We start from the raw sequence: 21,168 nt of genomic DNA on the forward strand, positions 1-21,168 counted from the left end.
CTTCTTAGCAGAATCCCTAGATGTAGAGGAATTGTGGTTACAGTGGATGAAGGGGGGACAGCAAGGGTGGCTACAGTGTCCAATCTGGGATAAGAGCTTCATGTACATGTCAGTCCTGGATGATTTTTGGGAGGGACTATTGGGATGGTCAGCACTGCTGTTCTTGGGGGTCCAGGAGCCAGTTCTAGCCCACATACTGCCTTGTCTTGCAGACTGTCTTTGACAATTCTCTTTGATGACTGTCTTAGACTGACTTGGACAAAATTTGCCATGAAAGCCTCAACCAGATCAACCAGCACATTATCCATGCCAAAAAACTACTGCAGGATGTCAGTGAGACCCGATGTCAGTGTCTGAAGGAGCTGTCTCAGAGGAAGGAGTTCATCGGTTGGGTCCGGGAGGCTCTCAGAGGTACAGTCCAACACTGTGGTGGCCAGAAGGCTGGAGAGTATTTAGATGGTTCGCAGGGTGTTCTTCCTAAACTTATTGGCAGTCACTCCCTTGATCATGTTCTGAGTAAAGGACTGTGAGACACATTCTGCATTTTTTAAATTGAAATATACTTACCATACAGTATTGTGTAAAATTAGGGTGTATGGCACATTGATTTGATCCATTTATGTATTGTCATATGATTACCATTGTAATGATAATTAGCTCCCAGACTGCAACAAGATCCAACCAGTCCATTCTGAAGGAGATCAGCCATGGGATTTCTTTGGAAGGAATGATGCTAAAGCTGAGACTCCAGTACTTTGGCCACCTCATGCAAAGAGTTGACTCATTGGAAAAGACTCTGATGCTGGGAGGGATTGGGGGCAGGAGGAGAAGGGGATGACAGAGGATGAGATGGCTGGATGGCATCACTGACTTGATGGACATGAGTCTGAGTGAACTCCAGGAGTTGGTGATGGACAGGGAGGACTGGCATGCTGCGATTCATGGGGTCGCAGAGTCAGACACGACTGAGTGACTGAACTGAACTGAACTGATAACATCCCATAATTTTCCTTTCCTTTTAGTGATTGAAATATTAAGAGTTAGTCTCTTAGCAAGTTTTCATCTGTATTCTTTAGGTAAATGTGTGAGATGTGCATAGTTGTTGTGGATAGAATTTATACCCAGACAGTATCACTCATTTGCTGGTGTAAAAGCTATTTCCTTGGCTACTTTTTTCCTCTCTCACTCTGGATGCTTGCTGTGAATGGCAGCATCATTTTCTTAAAAATTGTGTCCCTTTAGCTTTTTCTTCTTGTTGAGTTTTACTAGAAGCCAAGGCAACCTTGTCTAGACATAATCACATCTACTTGTCTTTGTGCATGGGTTTGGCAGTATTTTCAGCTCTGTGGTTTGGGTGATTTGGGCAGAATTAATTCATGGAGGAAGGGAAGAGGCAGGAAAGAAGGAAGGTGGGTGGCCATGATGTAAAGGGACAGGGGATGGGCTGCGTGCTTATCTCATCCCAGCCTCACTGCTTTCAGCTGTGGGCTCTTCAGGTTATTGCAATGCCCCAGCTTTGATTAGCAAGCAGCAGTTTTTTTTATAGATAACTGTCAACATGTTTTTTTTACCAGCTCAACATTGTGTGTGTGCTCAGTTGCTCAATCATGTCTGACTCTTTGTGACTGTAGTCTGCCAGACTTCTCAACCCATAGAATTTTCCAGGCTAGAATATTGAAGTGAGTTCCCATTTCCTTCTCCAGGGTATCTTCCCAACCCAGGGATTGAACCCTTTCTCTTGCATCTCCTGCAGTGGCAGGCAGGTTTTTTTTGTTTTTTGTTTTTTTTTTTTTTAAACCATTAGTGCTATCTGAGAAATTCTAGTACCATCTAAGCTTGTTTTTTTTTTTTTTATAATTAAATGACAATATAATGTGGATTACATGAAATAAGACTCACAAAATCCCTATTGGCATAATGCCCAGACATTGATGCTATTCAGTAAGGTCAGGTATTGGTCAGAATATCAACATAAATGGCAAAAGAAAAAGGCCTCAGGTTCTTATTGAAAGCAAAAAATGGATAAAACCCTAAAATCCACTAAATATCCACTTATAGCATCAGTAAGGAGCACTGTTCCAGATTTGGGGCTCCTGTCATCACAGGGTAGCCCTGCATTCATCTACCTCTTCTGCCCCAGGTATCACCGAGCTGAAGGTGTTCGTGGACCTGGCCTCCATCTCTGCAGGGGAGAATGACATTGACGTGGACCGGGTGGCTTGCTTCCATGATGCTGTGCAAGGCTACACACCCCTGCTCTATAATCTGGACACCAGTGCGGGTTTTGATGAGTTCATGCAACACCTGAAAGATCTGTGGAAGGCTCTGGATAATGACCACAACCTGCCCACGAAACTGGTGAGTCTTATTTCTGGCTCCAAAGCAGGTTAAGTTTAGTGAAGCATCACTTAGAAACACTAGGGGCACAATTGCAAATATTGCACACTCACATGGCAGGGTTTTTTGTGTGTTTGTCATTTTAAATGTATATATATATATATATATAGTTGACGTATAGTTGACATACAGTGTTTCAGGTACACAGCAAGGTGATTCAGTTATACAAATACACATATGCTATTTTTGAAATTATTTTCCATCATAGGTTATTATAAGATATTGACTGTGGTTCCCTATGCTGTACAGTAAACTTTTGTTGCTTGCTGCATATCTATTCTTTAATTAGAAATCTAACATTCTATTCATACTAAGCCAAACAAGTGGAATCAAAATGTCATAATTTTTTACGTAGGCAAAAAATCTTAAGTTTTCTAAAACATATATATATATATATATATATATACACACACACACACACACACACATACACACACACACACACAAAAGACTTCCCTGGTAGCTCAGCTGGTAGAGAATCGCCTGCAATGAAGGAGACTTTGGTTCGATTTCTGGGTCTGGAAGATCCCCTGGAGAAGGGATATGCTAACCCACTTCAGTATTCTTGGACTTCCCTGGTGGCTCAAACTATAAAGAATTCACCTGCAATGCAGGAGACCTGGGTTTGATCCCTGGGTTGGGAAGATCCCCTGGACAAGGGCATAGCAACCCACTCCAGTATTCTTGCCTGGCATAGAGGAGCCTGATTGGCTACAGGCTATGGGGTCACAAACAGTTAGACATGATTGAGTGACTATAGCACAGCATATGTATACAAAAACTTTTCTACTGCACTTGATAAAGGCTTGAGAAAGAACATAAATAAAAAAAGAAGAGATGGAGAAATTGGAAAACGTAAACTAAATGAAATGGAAACACTGAATATGAAATAGAAAAAGTAGAAAGACTAGAAATCTCTTCAAGAAAATTAGAGATACCAAGGGAACATTTCATGCAAAGATGGGCTCGATAAAGGACAAATTGGTATGGACCTAATAGAAGCAGAAGATATTAAGAAGAGGTGGCAAGAATACACAGAAGAACTGTACAAAAAAGATCTTCACGACCAAGATAATCACGACGGTGTGATCACTCACCTAGAGCCAGACATCCTGGAATGTGAAGTCAAGTGGGCCTTAGAAAGCATCACTATGAACAAAGCTAGTGGAGGTGATGGAATTCCAGTTGAGCTATTTCAAAGCCTGAAGGATGATGCTGTGAAACTGCTGCACTCAATATGCCAGCAAATTTGGAAAACTCAGCAGTGGCCACAGGACTGGAAAAGGTCAGTTTTCATTCCAATCCCAAAGAAAGGCAATGCCAAAGAATGCTCAAACTACCGCACAATTGCACTCATCTCACATGCTAGTAGAAGTATTGCTCAAAATTCTCCAAGCCAGGCTTCAGCAATAGGTGAACCATGAACTTCCAGATGTTCAAGCTGGTTTTAGAAAAGGCAGAGGAAACAGAGATCAAATTGCCAACATCCGCTGGATCATGAAAAAGCAAGAGAAAGAGAGTTCCAGAAAAAGATCTACTTCTGCTTTATTGACTATGCCAAAGCCTTTGACTGTGTGGATCACAATAAACTGTGGAAAATTCTGAAAGAGATGGGAATACTAGATCACCTGACCTGCCTCTTGAGAAACCTGTATGCAGGTCAGGAAGCAACAGTTAGAACTGGACATGAAACAACAGACTGGTTCCAAATAGGAAAAGGAGTATGTCAAGGCTGTATATTGTCACCCTGCTTATTTAAATTATATGCAGAGTACATCATGAGAAATGCTGGGCTGGAAGAAGCACAAGCTGGAATCAAGATTGCCGGGAGAAATATCAATAACCTCAGATATGCAGATGACACCACCCTTATGGCAGAAAGTGAAGAGGAACTAAAAAGTTTCTTGATGAAAGTGAAAGTGGAGAGTGAAAAAGTTGGCTTAAAGCTCAACATTCAGAAAACGAAGATCATGGCATCTGGTCCCATCACTTCATGGGAAATAGATGGGGAAACAGTGGAAACAGTGTCAGACTTTATTTCTTTGGGCTCCAAAATCACTGTAGATGGTGATTGCAGCCATGAAATTAAAAGATGCTTACTCCTTGGAAGAAAAGTTATGACCAACCTAGATAGCATATTCAAAAGCAGAGACATTACTTTGCCAACAAAGGTCCATCTAGTCAAGGCTATGGTTTTTCCAGTGGTCATGTATGGATGGGAGAGTTGGACTGTGAAGAAAGCTGAGCACCAAAGAATTGATGCTTTTGAACAGTGGTGTTGGAGAAGACTCTTGAGAGTCCCTTGGACTGCAAGGAGATCCAACCAGTCCATTCTAGGGGAGATCAGTCTTGGGTGTTCTTTGGGAGGAACACCTAAATTTCACCTAAAGCTGAAACTCCTAAACTTTGGTCACTTGATGTGAAGAGCTGACTCATTAGAAAAGTCTCTGATGCTGGGAGGGATTGGGGGCAGGAGGAGAAGGGGACAACAGAGGATGAGATGGCTGGATGGCATCACCGACTCGATGGACATGAGTTTGAGTGATCTCCAGGAGTTGGTGATGGACAGGGAGGCCCTGCGTGCTGCAGTTCATGCAGTTGCAAAGAGTTGGACATGACTGAGTGACTGAACTGAACTGATGATCCTATGACCATTTTCTGAATTGCTTTAGGTTTATTTTCTGTAGGTCTTTTCCTTCTCTTGTGTTTCCTGCCAAAAGAAGTTCCTTTAGTATTTGTTGTAAAGCTGGTTTCATGATGCTGAATTCTCTAAACTTTTGCTTGCCTGGAAAGCTTTTGATTTCTCCATCAGATCTGAAGGCGAGTCTTGCGGGGCAGAGTAATCTTGGTTGGAGTTTCTTACCTTTCATCAGTTAAAAAATATCATGCCATTCCCTTCTGGCTTGTAGAATTTCTGTTGAGAAATCAGCTGATAGCCTGATGGGAGTTCCCTTCTATGTTATTTGCTGTTTTTCCTTTGTTGCTTTTAATATTTTATGTCTGTTTGATTTTTGTCAGTTTGATTACAATGTGTCTCAGTGTGTTCTGCCTTGGGTTCATCCTTCCTGGGACTATCTGTGCTTCCCAGATTTTCAGCTATTATCTCTTCAAATATTTTCTCATGTCCTTTCTCTCTCTCTTCTCCTTCTGTGACCCCTATAAGGAGAGTGTTGTTGCATTTAATATTGTCCCAGATGTCTTAGGCTGTCTTCATTTCTTTTCATTCTTTTTTTCTATTTTCTGTTCTGCAATAGTGATTTCCACCGTTCTGTCCTCCAGGTCATTTATTCGTGCTTCTGCCTCAGTTATCCTGCTATGGATTCCTTCTAGTGCATTATTCATCTCTGTTTGTTTGTTCTTTAGTTCTTGTAGGTCTTTGGTAAACATTTCTTGCATCTTCTTGATATTTGCCTACATTATTTTCCTGAGATCCTGAATCATCTTCACTATCATTATTCTGAATTCTTTTTCTGGAAGGTTGCCTGTCTCTACTTCATTTAGTTGTTTCTCTGGGATTTTATCTTGTTTCTTCATCTGGGACACAACTTTCTGCTTTTTCATCATGATTAACTTTCTGTAATATGGTTTTGCCCTCTGATGGATGAGGCTAAGAGGCTTATGTGAGCTTTTTAATGAGAGGGGCTAGCGATGGGAAAATCTTGGTTTTGCTCTGGTTGGCAGGGATTTGCTCAGTAAAGCTTTAATCCAATTATCTGCTGATGGGTGGGGTTGCACTCCCTCCCTGGTAGTTATTTGGCCTGAGGCAATCCAGTCCTGGGGTCTATGAAAGTGAAAGTTAGTCAGCAACTCTTTCTCACTCCAGGGACTGTAGCCCATCAGGCTTCTCTATCCATGGGATTCTCTAGGCAAGAATACTGGAGTGGGTTGCCATTTTCTTCTACAGTGGATCTTCCCAACCCAGGGATCGAACCCAGGTCTCCCACATTATAGGCAGATTCTTTACCAGCTGAGCTACTAGGGAAGCCCAGGGTCTATGGTAGGGTTAACTTTGATGGCGAAGTCTTAAGAGGCTTTATGACAAGGGTGACCAGCTAGTGCCTCCGTTTGTATGGTGAGCCCCTGCCATCTCATGCCTCCACAGGAGGCCCTCCAACACTAGCAGATAGTTTTGATTCAGTCTTCTGTGGGGTCACTGCTCCTTCCCTCTGGGTATTGGTGCATGCAAAAGTTTGTTTGTGCCCTCAAAGATTGGAGTTTCTGTTCCCACAGTGTTCTGGAAGGCCTATAGTCAAATCCTCCTGGCCCTCAAAGCCAGATTCCCTGGGACTTCCTAGTCTCTTTGTTGGATCTCCAGGCTGAGAAGCCTGACATGGGGTTCAGAACCTTCACAATAGTGCAAGAACTTCAATGGTATTATTGTTCTCCAGTCTGTGGTTTTGGGATTTGATTTTATTGTGATTGTGCCCCTCCTACTGTCTTGCTGCAGTTTCTTCTTTGTCATTGGATGTGGGGTATCTTTTTTTGGTGGGTTCCAGCATCCTCCTGTTGATGGTGTTCAACAGCTAGTTGCAATTTTGGTGCTCACACAGTAGACAAGTATATGTCCTTTTACTCTGCTATCTACATGGCAGGTTTTTAATGCAGCCATTTAAAAGGATGTTTAAAAATAGCTTTTCATCCTATATGGAAATGCTTTCTTTGTCCTATTATATTAGAAAAGTGGATACAAAATTGCATGTAATTAAGAGTGATCTCTGGGCTGCTTTGGTGTCTCAGAGGTTAAAAAAAATCCTCCTGTAATGCAAGAGACTCAGATTCGATTCCTAGGTCAGGAAGATCCCCTGGAGAAGTAAAGGGCAACCCACTCTAGTATTCTTGCCTGGAAAATCCCATGGGCAAGAGGAGCCTGGATGACTATATCCATGGGGTCACGAAAGAATCAGACACAACTTAGCCACTAAACAACAAGAATATGGGTGATCTCTACTATGGAAACATAAGAGGGGAAAAGATGCAAAGGAAATGAGCTAAAATGTTACCAGTATTTTTCTCTGAATGGTGGTAATTGTTACTTAATTCTCTATACACTTTGGTATTTTCCATACTTTCCACAGTTGGTACAGATTCATTTTTAATCAGAAAAAAATAAATACTTCAGTGTAAGTATACCACCAGCACCAGGTCAGTTGCAGGGTGCACCAGCAAGCTCATAATACATAATTTGCGTAACAGGGTGGCTGAGGCCCCACTAGGGGTGAAGGAGCGGAAGAGGAATGGCAGGAGCTCACAGAGCTCACGTGCTTGTTTCAGCCAGCATTATCCCCGGTTAGGGGCCCGGCTGAAGGCCGCTTCTCACAGAGAGCTGAGTTCATGCCTGTCGCTCCCCATCCACATATCCAGGGCACTGGGTGGGAACACAGAGGAACAGCCATTGCAGCAACAGCGCGTGACCCAGGAGGGAGAGCCAAAGCCCGTGGCAGTGGTGGGCAGCAGATGAGGGGCGCCTCCCCTGTGGGTGATGGTGCACTGGGCCAGAGAAGGGGAGGAGGCGTCTGTCCCTGGAAGGCAGAGGTGGAGAGAGTGGCAGGAAGAAGATCACGCCTAAGCTTCGGCCCATTTTCTCTCCTGTCCTGACAGCGTGACTCCGCCCGGAACCTCGAGTGGCTGAAGACAGTGAAGGAGAGTCATGGGTCTGTGGAGCTCTCGTCCCTGTCCCTGGCGACAGCGATCAACAGCAGAGGCATCTATGTGATCAAGGCTCCCACGGATGGCCAAAAGGTGAGCCTCACATCGCAGGCACAGCTGCAGGAGGCTCTTACGGCTGCTTTCATCAGGGGGTTTCTGCCTCCCCAAATCGACCTCTGACTGTGCCCTGTTCCACAGATTTCCCCAGACACAGTTCTTCGTTTAATCCTTCCCGAGGGTCAGGAAGGCCACAAGGAGAAGCGAGACTACTCTTCGGAAGAGCTGAAAGAGCTTTTGAACAAATTGATGCTGATGTCTGGCAAGAAAGAACACAGCAATGCTGAAGTCGTAGAGGTATTTTCCGAGGTAAGGATTTGTATCTACGTTGGAGCAAGTGTCCTAATCGCATCTGTTTGGGCTGAGCACTCTCACTGCTGAGGTGCCTGGGAAGTCAGAAGAGATTGAGTTTGTAATTCAAAGGAATCACTCTGCTCTTAAAACTATGGAGAGTGGAGTCAGTGGATCTTGCAGACTGCATGTATTCCAAATTCATGACCCAAAGAGATGTCCACTTACTCTGTATATCAGCAAGCATCCCCAAATACTTAAAGATGTAGATGGACATTGTTCATCAAAATCCATAGTAACCACAATGATAAAGGCATATCAATTTATGTAACAGTCTCTCCTTTTGATTATAAGATTTCTTTCTGTAAAGTTCAGTTATACTTTATGATTGTTGTTGTTCAGTCGCTAAGTCATGTCCAACTGTTTGGGACCCCATGAACTGTAGCACATCAGGCTACCCTGTCCTTAACTATCTCCCAGAGTTTACTCAAATTCATGTCCATTGAATTGGTGATGCTACCTAACCATCTTATTCTCTGAGACCACCTTCTCCTTTTACTTTCAATCTTTCCCAGCATAAGGGAATTAAGAAATATAAATTATCATTTATACTTCATAAACAATATCCTTTATCTGTACAATGTATTGCTTCCTAAAAGAGAGACTATGGAAATGAGGAAGGAAGACCTTCCATGATTAATCAGTGCTTGAGATCACACGGTGAACCATGGAGGACATGAATCCCAGCCCTTCAAATTATAAATCTGTTTGTGTTATTCTAGATTATGTGTCCTCTCACTGCAGTCAGCTCTGATATCTGCCTCCTGCTTCCATTTGCAATAGGTGTTCTGCAATGTACAGAGGCTTGTCCAGTCTTTCATAAACCTTTACTCTGCTGGAAACATGCTGTTCAGGGCCTGGTCAGCCGAGGTATACTGCACCCCCCTAAAGGATGCCTCCATTCGGCTGGACTTCTGTCTGAGGCTAGTGAGCCCACTGGTGGAGGGCGGGCCAGTTGTCCAGCTGCTGGAAGCCCTCTGCCGGGAGCTGGAGGACTTCCTGGGCCACTGGGAGAGATTCATGGCAGAGAAGCGAGCTGAGCACTTTTACCTCAACTACTACACTGCTGAGCAGCTGGTTTACCTGGGCTTGGAGCTCGGGAGGGAGACGCCCAGTGACGCTGCCCTCACCATGCTCTCCTTCATCAAAGGCAACTGCACCCCAAGGGATGTCTCAGAGGCCTTCAGGGGGCCCAGTGGAATGGCCAACACCCACCAGGAGAGAACAATGGTGGAAGACTTGCCACTGTTGCCCTTCTCTGAGTCCAGACTGGTGGAAAAGCTGAGGGTCATCATGAAATGCTCAATGACATGCATGCGTGCCTTCCTGCCTCACTGCCTGGACCTGGAGGCCCTTGGCCACTGTCTGGCTCACCTGGCGAGGATGGCTGGACCCCCTGTGCAGCGGGAGCTCTCCCACGGTCTACAGGAGGGTCAGCCCAACCTTGTCCTCTGTGGCCACTCTGAGGTGCTGCCAGCCACCCTGGCCATCTACATGCAGACCCCACACCAGCCTCTGCCCACCTACGATGAAGTGCTGCTCTGCACCCCAGAAACGACATTCGAGGAGGTGGCATTGCTCCTGCGTCGCTGCCTGACTCCAGGCTACCAGGGACTTGGGGTCTACAGCCTGCTGTATGCGGACCAGCTGAGCTACGAGGTGGCCTACCGGGCAGAGGCGCTCTTCCGGAGGCTGTGCACGCAGCCCCACCGGGAGCACTACCGGCTCGTGATGGTCTGTGACTGTGAGCAGGAGCACTGCTATCTCCCCTCGGCCTTCAGCCAGCACAAGGTCCTCATCACCCCCAAGGCGCCCCTCAAGGACATCCAGGCCTACCTGGCTCACCACTTCCGAGTCCCAGAAGAGACCCCGTCAGCTGCCTCCGTGTTCCAGGACCGCATGTGTGTTGGGATCGTAGCCTCGGAGAGAGCGGGTGTAGGTAATAATGGCTGCTGAGTCCCCGGTCCCAGGACCATCTGATGGCCCTTCCTTGTCCAGTGGGGAGTGAGGTGAGCTCAGATAAGCCCTTCTGCTGGTGGGGAACTAAGTCCCTGGAGGATTGACTCACCTGAAGTTATAAGGCCCTGCACTGGAGTGGGACACTTTTCTCACCTTGTCCAGCTTGGCTGAACGATCTTTCTCCTTTAAACTGACTTCTCTGCTGTTTTTTCTTTTTCTCTCTTTTTTAAGTCAGTTGACTACTTTGGGGTTGATGAGGGTCCTGATCAGGACAAGGTATATTTCCTCTCTCTTGAGAAAAAACAGATGCCTCCACCTTCAGTCACCATCATGATTTCCATTCTGTTGACTGCGTCCCTTTAATGGTACTCCCTTCTGTCCAGCAACACTCGCTCCTCTCCCCCATGAAGCGAGCTCTGCTGTCCTGACCCCATTCTCAGACTTCCATCCTTAGTCCCAGGAAGCAGCAGGGCTGTTGGGTGGGGAACAGCAAGGAAATTGAGGGCTCAAGTATTTAAGCTGATGTTAGGTTGCATCAGTTTTTAATTTTGTACAAAGAAAAGTGATTTTCTGGACATTCTCACTCTTGATCTGCAGCCCTGGCATCTAATTTTCATATGTTCATGTTAACAGGAAGGTCTCTCTTTGTGAAGAGGTTGCACAGCCAGCTGAAAATGCAGTTTAATGGAGAAACAGTGCCTCTAAAAGTTATTCAATTGATTGACCCTCAGGTGAATGAGAATGAAGTCCTGAGGTCCCTTCTGCCTTTCCTAGATGCCCAGTATCAGAGGAGACCCGTGATATTCCACTTTGACGTGACCTCTTCAGTAAGTGCCCTCAGGTTCTAGCTGATGGGCCACGTGGGGATAGACACAGCTCCCACATCCTGCCCCACCCTATCCCCAGTGTAAAGACTTTCTTCTTTCTACATGTATTGATAGTCAGCAGCATCATATCAAAGAGCTGTATAAGAGGGTTTTTAGGGTTGGGAAGACTAGTGTCTTCCATGTAAGTATTTACAGACCTACATGATTCTATCCTTAGGTATGGAATGGAATTTGGGTGTTTCTTTTCAAACTCCTCATTCTCCAATACTTAATGGATGTAAATGGGAAGATGTGGCTTCGGAATCCATGCCACTTATATATCGTTGAAATCCTGGAAGGGAATTTGACACCGCCACGGTGGCCTTCAAATCTGGTGTGTATCAGGGTACTCTCATGATACTCTGGAGGCAGGGGATTTGATACATGTTTGTGATTCCCCACTTTTGCCTTAGCAAAGTAGCTGAGTGTGGTGTTAGGAAAGAAAAATCTTTAAACTTATTTTAAAGTAATAAGTGGAATGAAATTATTTTAAATAGAAAATAATTTTTGTTATAGTAATAGTGTTTATTAATTAGTTCTATCTTAGATTTGTTTTGTTCTCTTTGGGATGAATGCTGTGTATCTGGGTTAAGTGCCAGTGGTGCTCAGAATGTAGAGTTCATTTGCTCAGAATTCATTTGCTAAGAGAAGCACCATCTTTCTTAATGACTGATAACATGAGAAGGAGATTTGCATCATATCAATTTCTTAACAAAAGAGACGTTCATGCTCACACACATGTACAAACACACACACATGTATGTACTTGATGGAGATATTTAGTTCTAAGAGGTTGAGTGGGAAAGGGCTTGTGATTGACAGAGCAGCTCATACGATGCCTGAATATGCAAAAGGTATCACCACATGCAAAGAGGAATCTACAAAAATCCCTTCATGAAAAGTGATTTTTCATAAAGGCCCATGCAGTCTAGACCTTGTTGAGGATAAAAACACTAATGCATTTTTTAGGAAATTCAGCCATAACTCATTTCATTTGTGTCTCTCCTTTCCAGAGTACACTAGTCCCCCAGTTCAATTTTCTAGACATCTTCCCCAAGGTGACCTGCAGGCCTCCCAAAGAAGTGATTGACATGGCGCTGGATCATCAACAGAGCTGCGCAGAGCCAGGAATGGATCAGAGAGCATTCTGTAGTGAAATATTCCAGAGACCTTACCAATACCTAAGACGGTTCCATCAGAAAGAAAACCTAGACACATTCCAGTACCAAAAAGGCTCTGTTGAGGGCAGCCCTGGCGAATGCATCCAACACCTCCTGTTTTACTGTGGGGTGATAAATCCATCCTGGTTGGAGCTTCAGAACTTTGCGCAGTTCCTGAACTACCAGCTCAGAGACTGTGAGGCCTCTGTCTTCTGTGATCCCAGACTTGTTGAAGACACATTGGTGGGCTTCAAGAACTTTGTGGTCACCTTCATGATCTTCATGGCCCGAGATTTCGCCACACCTACACTTCACACATCTGACCAAAGTCCAGGGAAGTACACAGTCACCACGGACAACATCGAAGAAGAAGAAGACCTTGCCCCTTTCTCTCTCCGGAAGAGGTGGGAGTCGGAGCCCCACCCATACGTTTTTTTCAACAGTGACCACATGTCCATGACGTTCATAGGTTTCCATTTTCAATCCAACCAGAATGGTGGTGTTGATGCCATAGACCGCTTGAGTGGAAAAGTAATCAAGAAGGATGTTATGACAGTGCAACTGTACCAGGGACTGTTGCTTCAGAGGGTGCCCTTCAACGTTGACTTTGACCAGCTGCCCAGGCATGAGAAACTTGAAAAACTGTGCCTGGCATTGGGTATCCAGTGGGCCACTGACCCTGATGAAACATACGAGCTTACAACGGACAATATGCTGAAGATCCTTGCCATTGAGATGCGTTTCCGGTGCGGCATCCCCGTCATCATCATGGGAGAAACCGGCTGTGGGAAAACCAGACTCATTAAATTCCTTAGTGACCTGCGGCGTGGGGGTGTCGATGCTGAAACCATGAAGTTGGTCAAGGTCCACGGAGGAACAACTGCTGACATGATCTACTCCAAGGTCAGGGAGGCTGAAGAGCTGGCCCACTTCAATAAGGCCCAATATCAGTTGGACACCATCTTGTTCTTCGATGAAGCCAACACCACAGAGGCCATAAGCTGCATCAAAGAGGTCCTGTGTGACCACACAGTGGGTGGCCAGCCCCTGGCTAAGAATTCTGGCTTGCATATCATTGCAGCCTGCAACCCTTACCGGAAGCACACCCAGGAGATGATCTGCCGTCTGGAGTCAGCCGGCTTGGGGTACAGGGTTAGTGCAGAAGAGACGGCCGAGAGGCTTGGCTCCATTCCCTTGAGGCAGCTGGTGTACCGTGTCCACGCTCTGCCACCGAGCCTGATCCCCCTGGTGTGGGACTTTGGACAATTGAATGACTCTGCAGAAAAGCTCTACATCCATCAGATTGTCCAGAGACTGGTGAAGTCCATTGAGATGGTGCAGAGCGAGACTCATGTAATCACGGAAGTGCTTTCTGCCTCTCAGGGTTTCATGAGGAAAAGACAAAATGAATGCAGCTTTGTCAGCCTCAGGGATGTAGAACGCTGTGTGAAAGTTTTCAAATGGTTTTACGACCACAGTGAGATGCTCTTGTCTAAGTTGGATTCCTTTCTCTCTGAGACTGGGATCATCCAAAATGACTTTGAGAGAGATCCTGTCCTCTGGTCCCTGGTTCTTGCCGTTGGGGTATGTTACCATGCCTCTTTAGAGGTGAAGGAATCTTATCGGAAAGCCATTTGCAGGTTCTTTCCAGCACCGTATAATGACAGCAGGGTTATCCTGGATGAGATAACACGAACCCAGGATCTTTTTCTGAATGGTGTATCTCTGAGGAAAACGATCGCCAGGAACTTGGCTTTGAAGGAGAACGTCTTCATGATGGTTATCTGCATCGAGCTCAAGATTCCTCTCTTCCTGGTGGGCAAGCCCGGCAGCTCCAAATCTCTTGCCAAGACCATCGTGGCAGATGCCATGCAAGGCCAGGCTGCACACTCGGATCTCTTCCAGAACCTGAAGCAGGTCCATCTGGTGTCATTCCAGTGTAGTCCACATTCCACCCCACAGGGCATCATAGGCACCTTCAAGCAGTGTGCCCGTTTCCAGCAGGGGAAGGACCTTGAGCAGTATGTGTCCGTCGTGGTGTTAGATGAGGTTGGACTAGCAGAAGACTCACCCAAAATGCCCCTGAAGGTGCTACACCCATTGCTGGAAGATGGATGCATTGAAGACGATCCTGCCCCCCACAAAAAAGTTGGCTTCATAGGCATTTCCAACTGGGCCCTGGATCCTGCCAAGATGAACCGGGGTATATTTGTGTCGCGTGGCAGCCCCAACAAAGGAGAGCTCATTGAGAGCGCCAAGGGAATTTGTGCTTCAGAGCCCCTCGTCCAAGAAAAAATCCAAGGATACTTCACATCCTTTGCCAAAGCCTACGAAACAGTGTGTAAGAGTCAGGACAAGGAATTCTTTGGGCTTCGTGACTACTACAGCCTCATCAAAATGGTCTTTGCTGCAGCAAAAGCTTCCAATAAGGAGCCTTCCCCTCAAGACATCGCACATGCTATCCTTCGGAACTTCAGTGGCAAAGACGACATCCATGCCCTGGACATTTTTTCAGCCAATATACCGGAGGCAAAGTACACAGAGGAAGTCAGCACCATGCAGCTGATCCACCAGAACATATACGGCCATCTTCAGAAGATGCATGGCAGAGAGCTGGATGATTCTGAGTCCCGTTACCTGCTTGTGCTGACCAGAAATTATGTGGCCCTGCGGATTCTGCAGCAGAAGTTCTTCATTACAGACCGACCAGAGATTATTTTTGGATCCAGTTTTCCCAAAGATCAGGAGTACACCGAGATCTGCCGAAATATCAACCGAGTAAAGATCTGCATGGAAACCGGCAAGATGGTGGTGCTGCTCAACCTGCAGAACCTCTATGAGAGCCTCTACGATGCACTCAATCAATACTACGTCTACCTCGGCGGTCAGAAGTATGTGGACCTTGGTCTGGGGACCCATCGGGTCAAATGTCGGGTTCACCCAGACTTCCGCTTGATAGTCATTGAGGAGAAAGATGTCGTCTACAAACATTTTCCCATCCCCCTCATTAACCGGCTGGAGAAGCACTATCTGGACATCAACACTGTTTTGGAGAAATGGCAGAAGAATATCGTGGAAGAGCTCAAGGTCTGGGTGGAGAAGTTTATAGATGTGAAAGCTGAGCAGTTTCTAGCCAGACCCAAATACAGCCCTTCTGACGTCTTCATTGGGTACCACTCAGACACGTGTGCCTCTGTGGTGCTCCAGGTCATAGAGCAGCTAGGGCACGAGGTCTTGACTGATGAACTCTACCAGAAAGTCTCTGAGCAGGCCAAGTCAGTGCTGCTGGACTGTGCCACCCCTGATGCTGTGGCTCGGCTGAAAGCTTCTGCATTAGGCCTCTTCACAGAATCCTTGTTGCAAGAATACTGTTATCAGCAACAACATAACTCCTTTGTAGACTTCCTCCAAGCTCATCTTTGCACAATGGATTCAAAACACCATGCCATCTTCACAGAGGTGATTATATATTTTACCCTTTTCCTCTTTTACCTCAGGGTCCTTGACTCCCTAGCATCAAGAACTCAAGCTCTTTTGCAAGCTCAGTGTATAGGAACCATAGATGAGGGTGTTTAGACTTTTTGTTCCTCTCATGGCAAGTGCAAGGAGACCTACATATTTATACATACTCAGTTTAACTAACTTTAGAGTGCCCATTTTTGTGCAGGGCTGTGCACAGGGTTTATCTTAGCAGATGAAATACCACATCTGAGTAGTGCTAAGGACTCTGGGGATATAGAGATGAATTGGTACAGGGCTTGTCCTTGATCATCATACAGTGTAAGGTTGAAAGACATTAATGAATGGGTATGGTTGATATCGTATGATAGTGTTATACACAGAGGCAAAGAGGAGCAACACAGATCAGGATATGTGGTCACATGAACCCATCTTAAGAGATGACCATCAAGCTGATTGTAAAATATGATTGGGAAGGTATTATAGGCAGAGGGCCCTACTTGAACAAGAATATCAAGGTTTTAAAAACCCTATCTGTGCAGGAAACCAGGAATTAATCACTGATGAAGCTTTCATTTCAAGGCTGCAAGTGCTGATAGATGGGGATGAGATATGGTGGGAGTGACTTCATGGAGGGTCTTATTAGTGGCACCCAGGAGTTCTGTCTTTCTCTTATAGAGGAGGAGATGGAGAAATGTGTGTGGAAATGTGTCCCACTGCCTGAGAGGGAGGGAAAAAAGCCTGATACAAGATTCACAGAAAAAATAGACCAGTAGGGAGGCTCCAGTACCAGTTCAGTCAAAGTAGAGGATGGATGGGTAAAATTGAGACATAGTAAGTATGCAGATTGGCAGAGATATCTCTAGGAGATGGAGGAGCTGGGGATGAACACCTGGATTCTTCCTTGGTTGACCAGAAGTTTGGTTAATCAGAATCTAGTTATGAGTAACAAGTTTGGCTGAGGAAATGGTTAATTTCATTTGCTTTGGGCTTTGATATTCCTGTAACATCTAGGTAGTCTCTCATCAGTTGGATATAGGAATAAGAAGCACAGTGGTAAGGCCAGCCTGGAGATAATAATTCAGGACCCGGGATATCAGCATGGCCTTTAGGAGTGTCTGGGTTGCACTGTGTGGTGTGATCCAGTGGCAGGGGAGAACTGCTAACAGCTGTAGGAAGGAAAGGACCCTAATGGCCAGCTCCATTGGAAAATATGAAATAAGATTTCAAAGGAGAAATGGCATTTCTTAGCTCTAAGGTATCATCAGAACTCTCAATGAGGTCCAAAGTAGGAAAAGGCAATGGAGTCTAGGAAGAAGATTCAAAGGCATCTTAGTAGCTCTTTTGGTGAACAATCTGCCTACCTTGCAGAAGACTGGAGTTCGATCCCTGGAGAAGCAAATGGCAACCCACTCCAGTTTTCTTGCCTGGAGAATTCCATGGACAGAGGAGCCTGGCGGGCTACAATCCATGGAATCACAAAGAGTCGGACATGACTGTTCAACTAACTTTCACTTTTAGGGACAGTATGAGTCTTCTCTGCAATACCTTAGATCCTGTTTACCTCAGCACTGCCTTGTTTTGGAAAACTCCTCTGGGTTTAAAATTTTTTTCTATCTGTGTGCCAGCTGCATAATGAGGAGCCCATAGAAGATACTTGCTGAACATCCTCAGGTTTCTGGGATCTAACCTAACAGACATGCTACACAGTAAATGACTTGCATTTCCTGCCTTTGCAGATCACTACGTTCTCCAGATTGCTAACCAGTCATGACTGTGAACTTTTAGAATCAGAAGTAAAGGACTGGGCTCCGAAACTCACCATCCTGTCACTGCAGCAGTTTGACACCAAGTACTCATTCCTCAAGGAAGTTCAGTGAGAGTCCCAGCCTTCCTCTCCTGCTCCTTTCCGTGCTCAGAATCAAACATCTTTTCTATATACCCCTTATATTACCCACCACTTTAGAGAATATTATCATCAATTTTTAGGATGGAAAACTCAATTGAATAATTTCCTTTTTCTTTCAGAAACTGCTTAGCTCACATAGCCCGTTATAATATCCTCATTATTCAAACAGAATTTGAAGACAAAATTCACAGTGCTCAGCTCATCGCCTCAGCAAAGTATGTTTTTGTTATTTTTCTTAGAAACTGCATAGGAACCCCCAAATTTATTCAAGTGCTCCTAAAGAATTTCTTCCCTGAAAACTGTATAATGTCAGAATAAGCATAGAAATAAAACTAAAAATTATTCTTTTTTAATTCCCTAAATGTGGACTAGAGAAACAAAGTGAGAAAAGGCTCATAACAACACAAAAATAGCCAATTGCAAGAAGCATTAAGTAACAGAATATTAGCAGGATATAAGAGTATGCTTGGAACAGATGTTAACAGACATGATTTGTCAGTATTTGTTTTAAATTGCATTCTACGAATTTATTGCAAGTTTAAAGGCCATAATGGTACGTAAATGCTTTCAGGAGAAATTTGATACTTTTAGAATTAACTACATTCCCTTATTACTTGATGTTAAAGTAAAAGAAATTTCTGGACCTTCTAAAGCATTGGAAGCCATATTTCATATCATAGTTGTCTTTGTCCATTGGTTATCTGTTCACAGACCTCTATTTCTTGAAATGGAAAAGTCCACTACCCTTACCCATAGTAGCGTCAGAGCAAACCCATCAAGGATTATAAGACAGGGTTCCTGATACCTTTTAAAAAATGCCATTTCAAAGAAAGCAACACAAGAATGGGGGAAAGAAATGAGCCTATTTAAAGAAGTCTTGCCCCTATTCTCCTGTAAGAGAAGATAACAAGCATGAGGGTGTGAAATCTATTTAAAGCTAAAAATCATGAGGTGGAACATGAGCACTGCAAAGTCACCATTCACCCATTTTACAATATATATATATATATATTATTTTCTTTTATTCATTTTTGTTTTGATTTGTTTGCTTCTTTGTTTTTAAAATAGATATTCGGCAATAAATGAAATCAACAAGATACAAGGAAATAAGGACTATCTCTTAGTCTGTTTCATTACAAAACTGTCCCGGATGGGAAGTGGAACATCCTATATGGGATTCCATGGAGGTAGGACCAAAATATTAGTGAATATGTTTGTATAATAATGTTTAAGTTATTTCTAATTTGGTCCTGTGATGTACAAAGTATGACATTAGAACATTAATGTCAATTTCAACAATATTTGTTTCAGATACAACTAGATTTCTTACTGCTGATTAATACATAATTGATCATCTTTGGACTGGCTGCTCCAATGTACAGCACTTCCTTTCATTACTTGTTGATTAAACATTTGATTAATCTCTGGTTCCTCTGCTTTTACTATATGGATAATGCAGAGAGATATTTCCAACTAACATCATTATAAATGTGTGGATACTTTATGCCTGCTTCTGGGGCCAGAAAATGCTATCTTAAATCTCTCTTTCTTTCTCTCTTTCCTTCCTGAGGAATGAGCCACCCAATATTTATTACACAGACACATCTTGTTTAACTGCACTTTCTTTATTGCACTCCACAGATACTGCTTTTTTCTTTTTTTTACAAATTGAAGGTTTGTGTCAATTCTATCAGTGCCATTTTTCTGAAAGCTTAGGTCTTGTCTCTCTGTCACATTTTGGTAATTCTCTAAATATTTCAAATATTTTCATTATTATATGTGAATATAATCATCATTGTAATGCCTGTGAATAGTGATGTTATTACTATGACTAGCTGAAGGCTTAGGTGAAGGTTAATATTTTTTTAGCAGTATAGTATGTTTCGGTTGTTTTATGTTTCTTTTGTGGTGCAATACAGTATTTTTTACATTAAGGCATATACATTGTTTTTTGAGACATAATGCTAGTTAACAAAATGCAGTATAGTATTTTATACATAACTTTTATAAGCACTGGGAAATCAAAAAACTTGTGTGACTCAATTTATTGCAATATTCACTTTGTTGTGATGGTCTGAGCCTAATCCCACAGTATCTCCATGGAATCTCCTGTGTAATAAAATTTGGTATTGTAGAAATAGGAAATAAAATTTACTTTAATAATGTCATAGTTAGTGGGAGGCAAACGTTGCCAGTGTCTCACACCCCTCTATTAATTATGATATGGCATTTAATAATAAATTTATAAAAGAATAGCAAGCCTTCTTAAAATACTTTTTTTTTATAAGTTAGTCATTTCAGTTCTTATAACTGATTTTTATGCTAAAGTTTCTAACATCTACAGCATGACATCTATATGATTCCTGTGTATAATCAAGAGATTAGACTTTAGGATACAAATCATTCATTCAACAGTGTGTTAAAATGTCGGAACAGTGGTGTATCCTGCTTAAAACTAACAGGAAGAAACCAGAGGAGACAGGGAAGATTCTGGGGCTTGTTTTCCCAGGGCTGTGGCATTCTGTGCACATCGACGACCTCCGGGGATCCACAGTCCTGGTTTTGGACATACCTAAACTGCAGGATGTGGCCATCAGCCAGCTGTTTAAACCAGAAGATCCCCCTAAGGGTGAGTCTGGAGAAAAGGTCCTCAGGGAAGTAGGATGGTGGGAGCGGAAGCCAGGAGGTATGCACTCTGCTGCGAGGACAGTCCTCAGGCTACTGTCTCCCAAGTCCAGCACCTGCTCCTTGGCAAGGGCTCCAGACACATTTGCTGAACTGAGAATTGTTGAATCCAGGGCACTGTCTGTTGCTTCCAAGGCCAGGAGAAGACAATATTTCCACAAGGTATTTGCAGGTGCTTGTGGAACATGTCAGATTCTGTTTACCCTGGCTTTCAGATCAGCCTTCTGAGCCCAGGGTGGAAACTCAGGTTGCCACTGGTGGACCACGTCCAGTGGGCGAATGGAGGCTGATCTGTATGACTGATGGTCTCTCCTTTGGGGCCCCTTCCTGGGGCTGGTGCCAGGGAAACCTAGTGGTTAGATCCCCAGCACACAAAACACATGATGTTGCCAGTGCTCCCCACTGCCACTTCCACCTCTGAACAGTAGCTCCATTGTTTTACTTCTTTGCAGTGAAGGAGGAATGCCTAGTCCAAGAACATGGTGAGGAGGTGATGGAAACTGAGGCGGTCACATCAAAGGAAGTGGCAGACGTGGAAATGGAGACAGAAAGTCCTGAGACGAACGCCAGCCCAGCCTTCGGACCAGAAAATGGTGTAAGTTCTCACTCTAAGCCCTCAGGCTGCAGGGTCCCCTTCCTTAGACTTGCACCCAGGGGTCCGAGGAGTGGACTCAGCTGG

The 21,168-nt window shown here is 44.2% G+C and overlaps 1 protein-coding gene across 1 annotated transcript in view; it reads left to right on the forward strand.

The window, feature by feature from the left end:
* RNF213 (ring finger protein 213) overlaps positions 1–21,168 on the forward strand; it is a 142,137-nt gene that overhangs the window by 65,335 nt on the left and 55,634 nt on the right. Inside the window, 13 exon segments of the mRNA XM_055579591.1 lie at positions 249–411; positions 2,141–2,358; positions 7,996–8,136; positions 8,242–8,409; positions 9,235–10,390; positions 11,044–11,237; positions 11,455–11,610; positions 12,290–15,895; positions 17,635–17,771; positions 17,924–18,019; positions 18,873–18,991; positions 20,314–20,433; positions 20,942–21,084. Of these exon segments, the coding sequence (XP_055435566.1) occupies positions 249–411; positions 2,141–2,358; positions 7,996–8,136; positions 8,242–8,409; positions 9,235–10,390; positions 11,044–11,237; positions 11,455–11,610; positions 12,290–15,895; positions 17,635–17,771; positions 17,924–18,019; positions 18,873–18,991; positions 20,314–20,433; positions 20,942–21,084 (6,417 nt within the window).

This window comes from Bubalus kerabau, chromosome 4 (assembly GCF_029407905.1).
Source record: "Bubalus kerabau isolate K-KA32 ecotype Philippines breed swamp buffalo chromosome 4, PCC_UOA_SB_1v2, whole genome shotgun sequence".
Classification (NCBI taxonomy): domain Eukaryota; kingdom Metazoa; phylum Chordata; class Mammalia; order Artiodactyla; family Bovidae; genus Bubalus; species Bubalus kerabau.